The sequence below is a fragment of the Solanum tuberosum genome, unplaced genomic scaffold (assembly GCF_000226075.1).
Source record: "Solanum tuberosum cultivar DM 1-3 516 R44 unplaced genomic scaffold, SolTub_3.0 scf00304, whole genome shotgun sequence".
NCBI classification, from domain to species: Eukaryota; Viridiplantae; Streptophyta; class Magnoliopsida; order Solanales; family Solanaceae; genus Solanum; species Solanum tuberosum.
This window is the reverse complement of record NW_006239227.1, coordinates 287,692-297,155: the sequence shown is the minus strand read 5'-3', so window position 1 is coordinate 297,155 and position 9,464 is coordinate 287,692. Positions and strand designations below refer to the sequence as shown.

Here is a 9,464-nt window from a genome sequence, read left to right as displayed (position 1 = left end):
CTCTCCTTGATCTCAAATTCCTCAAATTCTACTAGGGAGCATCATTGATTAAGCATAAGAGAGAAATTGTAATGATGTATTTATCGTGGCATCTATACTTCAAAACCTTCTATGTATTTATAAAAATAGTTTGACAATATTATTATAGTTTATCCACAATATTTGTTTATGATAATCAAACTATAAAAGAGAAAAGTCGTAATTGTTCTTACAGAATGATACAGGTTGGGCCCGTGCATAGCACGTGCATTTTATATCTAGTTGTTGATAATCGACCTTTGTACTATATATATATATATAGTACAAAGATGAGTGTTAGGACAAGACACATGACTCCTCAAGTGAAAACAAAGGTCGATTATCAACAACTTGGAAATGCAATGACATGCCTCTTGTAATCCTCTTAGATGGAGTTTCATCATCCATTTTTTTTAAAAGACTAAAAATCAAAGGAAAGATGAGAGATTTTTGAGAAAAATTACCCAAAAATAACAAGCATAAGACATATACAAACGAAAAAGCGAAAAAAAAGTTGAGACACGATTTATGCGGTTACCTACAAAAGTGAAATCACGATTAGGAGGGATAGTGAATTTCAAAATTCAAATTGGATGTGCATCAGTGCATGAAAGATTTTAGGAGAGAATTAAGGAATGGAGAAAGGAGAGATAAAATTGAGTTTGTATAAAAGTATATAGAAATGCCGAGAATAATTTTATTGATTCGGTATACAAGGTAAGCGTGAGTCCCATAATTAATGGCAAAAATTATAAAACTGTAGTCACACATAGTAATTAAATGAAACTATACCCTCGTTGAATAATAATTTAGTAATGTTTGCCAAATCGCATAAAATGCACGTGCTATGCACTAATAGAAATAACAAGTTGTTTTGGAGGTACTAATAGAAATAATTGTTTTTTTTTACTTTGAAAAACATGATTTTTCCACTCATAATTAACCATCGACCTAACTCACTGGAAAGTGCATCATGGAAACAAATTCTCACTAAAATAGTTGATTTGGACTTATTTGATTAGGTTGGAGAAGTTGAATTTGAAGACAAGGGCAGGACAAGCAAAAGTGTTGGGAACATTAATTGGAATTGGTGGTGCTATGCTTCTCACTTTTTACAAAGGCTTGGAAATTAAAACTTGGTAAATTAAACTTGACTTTAAAGGACACGTGGCAGCCTCTTAGCAAAACCAAAAACCATATGCTCACATTTTGGGTTCTATTTTGGCTATTTGTAGTTGCTTTTCCTTAGCATTATCCCTCATTTTTCAGGTAATATTCAACTAATAAACTTTTTTTTTTTTTTAATTTAAAGTCGGGCATAGACTCCTTTTATTGCAAAATATACCCAACTGTACAAGATCAGGCCCAAAAGTGGCCTTGTCCAATAAGACAAAAATAAAATAAGAAAAAGGACCAAATGAACAAAGATGTGGAGAGGTCACTGTAACATATCTTGAACATATTTGCTGGAAGAAGCAGATCATGGATGAAGACAAGGTTGCTGTTATTTTCTGATCCCCGGAGGAACCACCATAATTAAGCGTGTGAGCTACTTGTCGTCGTCCAACCCCCGGAGAAAGCACCGCTATCAAAGATAATCTCCATCTTCACTTCTAAGAAATTCACTCTTCTCTATCTTGCAATAGGAGCTAGGAACGTCAAATCTTCAAGATCGATGAGTGTTCTCTGTGCAGACGACATAAAAGATCTTACTTCAGGTATTAGATCTATTGAATTCGTCACTATGCATACACTTATTTAAAAGATACCATGTAATCTCTTTGCAGATTTAAAAGATACCATGTAATCTCTTTGCAGATTCAAAAATGCAGCAGTACAGCTATTTAAACAAGCACCCAGTATTGATAATAATGTCTTGGTTAGGTATTCCTTGGACACCTCAAAGCCCTCACCAGGTGCGAAACACACAAACCATAACGAAATTTCTTCAGACATTACTGTAGTCACTGAATACTATGTTTTAAACTGGTATTCCTCTCAAAAAGTTAAATCTGCATCAAGTAGTAAATCAACAAATTGATTCCGCTAAAAATCTTCTGATAATAAGAGTACCACTTTTATCCATGTATATAATATTTTTGCCTTCATTGGGAACTTCTTGTATAGAATTAAGTTGATAGTTACCTGCAAAATCAAAAACTAAGTTAGCAAAATAATCAGCAAGAGTATTTCCTTCCCTGAGGGAATGTTGTACTCTTGCCGACACAATTCCCTTCAAATTCTGAATGAATCTAACTTCCAAAGCCACACTCCATGGAGTTTCCCACTGTCCCTCTAGAATATGAACCATTGCCAGAGAATCAGTCTGAATAATAATCTGAGACATCATATTGTCTCTGCAAAACACCAAACATTCTCTTATGGCTATGGCTTCTGCAATCAAATTGGTGGTCTCCTGAAGTCTGACCCCTTTAGCTACAATTAGATTTCCTTCATGATCCCTAATACAAAAAGCAGCTGAACTAGGTCCAGGGTTGCCTTTAGAAGCACCATCAGTATTACCCTTAAACCAATTTATCGGAGGTGGAACCCATTTCACCACTTTGAAGTTATAGACTACGCTATACCCTTCCAGATACTGCACAATTAGAGGCCAATTATTCAAACCAAAATTGCCCTTACATCGGAGCTTAATGAACTTCAGAATAGTGTTATTAATTTCCCATATCACCTTTCCAACCGAATAATATCCACCATTTAATATAGTATTTCTCCTCTTCCACAAAAACCACATTATAACTATAGGAATAGCCTGATAAACTAGTTTTATCCTATAGTTACCATCAGTAGACCACCATTTTCTCACCATCTGTTTTACATTCAACATGACCCCAATTATTCCAACCGCTCTAGAGTAATACGACCATATTCTGGTTGCGATCTCTCCTCTCAAGAACAAATGATTAATAGACTCATTCTCAGGAATGTTACAACACCTGCAATTCTGAGAGATATTAGGATTCCAAGCATGAATGACAGTAGCCACAGGTACTTTTCCTCGCCAAATCCTCCAGGCTAGAAATGAGAACTTGAAAGGTAAACCTTTCACCCATAAAGATTTGAAATCTTCATTGACATTCTCCTTTTTCCTTAGCACTTCCCAAACACTCTTAACACTGAAAAATCCAGTACTAGATTTGGTCCACCAAGGTTTGTCCGCTAAATCTTCCAACTGTAGAAACCTCATATTATGTGTGATATTATCCACTACATATTCAGGAACAGCATCGTGAAGAGCATCAAAATCCCAGCTCTCCTCATTAAAAAGGTCCCCTATATCTCTCATGGGGTGACAGGTTGGGGTGCCTAACTGATGTAAGTGCAAAGGCCCAAGATTGGACCAATTATCATACCAAATGGAAGAAGTTCCACCCCTAGGTTCCCACCACAAATGTTGTTCAATAACATCTCTATTTTCAAGCATATGTTTCCAGATTTGAGAACCTCCTTTCCATTGCACAAGAGAAGGAATTTGTTTCTTGCAATATTGTTCCAAAAGAAGTTGGACCACAAATAAACTTGTCCTTATTTTTGTCATTTTTTTTAAATTATGAAAAATCCATTAGATTACTTAATATGGCTAAAAATGGCTTTATTTTCACACAAAACTTTAGCTTATTTGATCCAATTTAGTTTCTGAATATAACTATATGTAGTACCATATGAAATTTCATTTATGAAGTAATTTAGTTAAATTGTAGTAATTACTTTTGGTTTCACATTGATATAATTTCATTTGTATTGATGAATAAAATGTAAATATCATTACATTGACTAACTAATCACAGGTTAATTAAACCCAAAGTTGCATGCATAATATATGAAATGTACATAATCTCTAAAGTAGTAAATCAATATATGTTTCAAATCACAACATAATAATATAGTTTTTTGATTTGTGATATTATAGTTTTTATGTCCTCACCTAGCATTTATAATTTAAGTTATATATTATGATACATTAAGTTAGCTTGTTTAAAAGTTGCTCATAATATGCTTATATGACACCTTAAATTGATGAGAAAACTCACCACATTTTAACTATTTTATTTCATAAGTGCAACTCCACAAATTATTGCATAACTATGGTTAAAACTTAAAACTTAAGTTGGATCAAATATGCCCTTAATATATATATATATATATATAGAGGTCCAAATATACTCTAATTAGTCTTATTTGCTAATGTGTTCAATGTTTAGGCCAAGATGAGTGAGTTGTACCCTTGCCATTTTTCTAGCACTGCCTTAATGTCCATTATGGGAGCACTTCAAGCTGGAGTTTATGCCATTTCTATTGAAAGAGATTGAACCCAATGGAAATTAGGATGGAACCTTAGGCTGTTTGCAGTACTTTATGCGGTATGTTATGTTATATTATATGTTTTCTATAATAACATCTCGCTATAGTGGCCAAAAAATATTCAGACAAACGATGATGTTATAGAAATGTTTGACTTTATATAAATGCCTTTTTTTTGTAGGGGTTAGTGGCTTCTGGATTAGCAATCATTTTCTTGATATTTTGTGTAAGAATGAGAGGTCCATTGTTCGTGTCTATTTTCAACCCTTTAATGTTTGTATGTGTTGCCATTGCCGGTTCTTTATTTCTCAATGAGAAATTACACTTGGGAAGGTATTCTTTTAATTTGCACTAATTACATATTGTATCTTCATTTTTTCATTTTTTTTTCTCCTGTATGTAGGGTAACAATTTAATGTTTAGGTACTCCATTAGCAAAACTCATATTTAATAAATAAACTACAATTTTTAAAAATCAAAGTTACCACTATAATAGTGTCAAAATTGTTAAAATGATTATTGTCTAAAATAAAACTGAAAAGATTAGGATTTGAGAGAAGGGCAAGAAAAAGATCGTGTCAGACCCTTTTCCCTTTATAAAAATAGTTTGACAATATTATTATAGTTTATCCCTTTTTTATTGTATAGAAACAATGTTTGTTTATGATAATCAAACTATAAAAGAGAAAAGTCGTAATTGTTCTTACAAAATGATACACGTTGGGCCCGTGCATAGCACGTGCATTTTATATATATAATATTTGTTTATGGTAATCAAACTAAATCATTGTTGTATACTTTTAGCGACACACATTTAGTGACAACTAATTGACGAATTATTTTTCGTCTCAAACGATTTTTAATGACGAAATATGATTTATAAATGACGAAATTATTTGTCCTTGATAATCGAATTTGTTGTAGTGCTAAGTCGATTTTAGTTGCCCGATATCCATCGAATTACTTAATTTTACTTGCTTTGCTATTTCTAGTAATTTTTAGTATTTTGTTTATGAATATAACTTTATTTATATGTGTTGGAATATTAGTGTGTTAGGAGGAGTAATAATATTATGTGGATTATACATGGTGTTGTGGGGGAAGAAACAAGAAATTACAAGGACTTCCAAATTGACACCTTCAATAAACTGTGAAGAATCTGACCAAGAAGATCCTATTGTTCCTAGCAATGTCATTGGAATAGCTCCAAATTTCCATCCTATGAATGAAATGGAACAATTATCAAGCCAACCAAGTTCAAAAGGACAAGGAATCTATTGATCTAGATTCAAAGGTCTAGAAGTACTAACCTTATTGATGACGAGAATTTAGTTTTAGTTATATACATTATCAGTATAACTAATATGATTGTTGCACCTTAATTAAAGACTTGGCATTATACTCCTTATTTATTTTATTTGCTTTGCTTACTTTTCGTGTTGTTTGATTCGGATTTAGTTCAGCTCGAATGAATTTTGCTCTATTAGATTATAATGCTTGTTTGGATTGTTGACATGTGTCATTTTTTTAGTCCAAAGGGTAAGATTTATTTTCTGTTTGTTTATCTATCTATAGTCGGGAAAAGGCACAAATTTTCCCTTAAACTTGTTCCGAAAAGTAAGTTACATGCTTAAACTATTATGATGACCTATTACACACATTTACTACTTAAAAGTGAATTTATTTACCCCCTAAAACTGATGTGGCAAAATAATTTAAAAAAAATTAAAATAGGCATGTCAGATTTATTAAAGTAGAACAAAAAAATCAAAGTTCATTTAAACCCCACCCCACTCTTCACATCTCTTCTTCTTCACAACCCACCCTCTTCTTCTTCTTCTTCAATCCCACCCTCTTGGGGAATTACATTTTTCTCCTCTTGCTTTTAAGCAAAAAAATTTCCTTCTTCCTTCTTCGACTTCTTCTCAGCTTGCTTAGCAAATTAATTATCATCAATCTAAGTTTTGTGGGTTTTGATTTGTGTTTGTTAACAAAAGATTTCTTATTGTCATCGGTGGGATTAAATTTTGGGGGTTTCTTAGCTGCTGCAGCTATGATGGGCTTTTTTGAGAGAAACGGGAGAATTTTCCACTCCTTAAATCAGCTTCATGTTTCGATTAGCGTTCTTGGCAGCCATTGTTAAAATTTTCATCTTATTGTAATTTTGCTATGAAGAAAATATAATTATTAGCGAATTTTAATAATTAATTGGAGATTAATTAGTGTAAAATATAGTTAACAAACGAAAAGTTAATTAAAAATAAAAAGGAATATAATTTTTTTTAAATTTCTGACATGGCGCTGATGTGGCAGCGAGTGTAATACACCACATATTGTGAGAGTGGTATTACACGTCTCAGAGGGTAAATAAATTTACTTTTAAATTGTAAAGGTGTGTAATAGATCGTCATAATAGTTTAAGCTGGTAACTGACTTTTCGGGACAAATTCAGAGGGTAATCTATGCCTTTTCCTATCTATAGTCAGTGAACATTGCCTACCAGTTTGGCATTGTTTAGTGGTTGTTATTGGGTTATGGGTGATAGTGGTTTTTGATGATTCATTCTGATCCCTCTATCCTTTTTAATACAAATATTTAAAAGCAAATTTATTAATGTTAAAACAAGGGTAATATCGTTATTTCAGCTTTTAAAATATTGGGCTCATGCTAAGTGCCAATCAAACATTATATATATATATATATATATATATATTTATATGCCATCAAAGGGACGACCAAGGGTAGAATTGTCTTTTCCAAATTGTCTAGAAACATCCTTTCTTCTTCAAAAACATAGAACTAGAAACATCGGCAATTCTCCAAAGCCGAAACAGAGGAGCCCTTCAATTTTCCATCTCTAGCTTTCAAAGAATACTTAGGAAGGACCTCTTTCAACGTCATAGTTGTCGGTGAAAACACAACTGTGAGATTAGTTACTACGTGGTCGTCCAACTCCGACGTTTGGACACACAAGGATGATTCAATACTGCAACCCTTCCAATATCGACGTCTACTACGTGTTATTTCTAACGCATTAATGATTAAACCTATGTAATGTCTCATTGATGTCTAAATCACAAGAAGCTTATTGTGAGCAGTAGGCATGTATTTGTGAATTTGATGTTTTTCAAAGTAAAACACTTTTTATTGAAGAGAAGAAGGGCAAAGGCCCTCATTGGCATGAGTTAGAGACATTTACAAAATTAATATTTCGAATGATATGGTTATGGCTAAAGTAGAATTAAGGCTGGCTGGTGGATCTTTGATCTCTGCCTTATTCGTGGCGAAATTGAGAATGAAAGGATCATGTTATCGTCAATGGCTTGATACATATCCAGAGTAAACTTAAAAATTTCTGAACAACTTGAATCACATCCTTTTTGTTATTTATTTTGGTAAGTTGGTCGAGATGGAAGGTACCTGAAGGCTAATATTTGTAATTTCTATGTTCTACCTATTGGCTTAGAATTGTATCTATGTATCACAAAATCATTAACTGATATAAGAACATGATAAAAAGCTAAGTTGCTCGGACTCTCCAAAAATGTTGCCATACCCGTGTTGGATACTTGAAAAATACCGTTGACATTTTTGAAGAGTCCAAGCAATATAGATAAAAGGAGGATACTAACAGAGAGGATAAAACTTGCCTCTTTGACCATATTAATGTCGAAGGAAGCTTGGGATCTTGTCATCTGACCTTACCGAGGAAAAATAATCACATGTATGAGATTTACTTGAAGTATTTTAGATTTGTAAGAAAATATGTTTTTCTTAATTTCTATTGTTGCTTGTGTAGAATTGTTACTTGTAGGAAATACCTAGAATCTGTAGTAAATGAATTATGTTTCTATTTCAGAAAAAATATTCTTTCAAGTTTCAATGATTTTGGTGAGTGGTTTTAGCCCTATATAGTCATCAAGGACAGTTTTAATTTCAAAAAAGTTTGAAAGCTTGTATAGCGAATGTTTTACATCTTTGTATTGTTTACTTTGTACTTTAAACTCAAAAGAAATTCAAAGTTCTTCCTGTAGTCTGCAAGATATAGTAGGGCATAAATCTTTTGCTTTCAACCTAAGTTGCTTGGATTTGGGTGGGGGTGTTCGAAACCGATGTGTATTTAGAGGTCGGATTCTTCTTGATCTTAATTTCACGATATGGGGGTATAGATCCAAGTACTGATATGTAACATCCGGCAATTTGAAATAGCTAAGAAGAGGCTTAGAATTTGAAAATTTTCATTTTTGGAAAGGATTTGAAAATCTGGAAAATTTGGCTAAGTATGGAAATCAGTGATTTTTGGCCAACTTTGAGTAGTCATAACTTCTAGCTCAGAATGAGTTAGGAGTAGTTCCAGTTATGGTTGTGAAGCTTGCGGAATGATCTCTCCAACGCCGCTGAGTTTGCTCAATTCCGAGTTCGTATGAGCGAGTTATGGCCTTTGAAAGTTGGGCAGTTGACAAGGAAATCCGTCCGGGAATCATTAAGGGCATTTTGGTCTTTTCCCTAGCTATTTCTTTTGAGGATGTATGGTTGTATAGGGCTGATCTTTGGATCATTTTGTTCCATTTTTAAGAGAGTGAAGGCTAGGGCTTGAGAGTGAAGAAGAGAAGAAGAAGAGAAGAAGAGGAGAAGAAGAAGAGGAAAATCGAGGATATCAACAAGTTTCCGACAAGATCATCGTGGATTTTCGTCGGGGGTGATCCCTACCAAGGTATGTGAGCTTTTAGTGTTGGGTGATCCTTTCCCCCACACACCTAGCCCTTTTATTTATTGAGGAAGGATTGGATTATTAGTTGTTGAAGTTGATAGTTGTATTGTTTGGTTGGTATTTGAGTTGTAATCTATGGGTTGTTGAGGGATTTTCGTGCTTCCAAGTGTATGGGTTGAAACCTTGTTTTGAGAGGGTTTAGAGCTGGAGAAAGGAGGATCCCAAAAATAGTCAGTTTCTCAGAAGCGATCGAAGGACTCGAGGTACGGTCCGTAGATCGATCTACGGACCGTCGATCCCTTCCGTAGTTCCACACTTAGAATTTTTAAAAATCCAGGTACTAGAACCCTCACAGTATCATTCTACGGATCAACAGTACGGTCCGTAGATCAATCTACGGACCGTACTGTTG

General features: G+C 33.7%; 1 protein-coding gene across 1 annotated transcript in view; it reads left to right on the top strand.

Moving 5' to 3' along the window:
- Nucleotides 1–7,567: 7,567 nt before the first annotated feature.
- LOC107063089 (prostatic spermine-binding protein-like) overlaps nt 7,568–9,464 on the top strand; it is an 11,477-nt gene continuing 9,580 nt past the window's right edge. The window contains exon 1 of the mRNA XM_015314525.1: nt 7,568–7,680. Coding sequence (XP_015170011.1) covers nt 7,568–7,680 — 113 coding nt within the window. The remainder of the gene's footprint in view (nt 7,681–9,464) is intronic.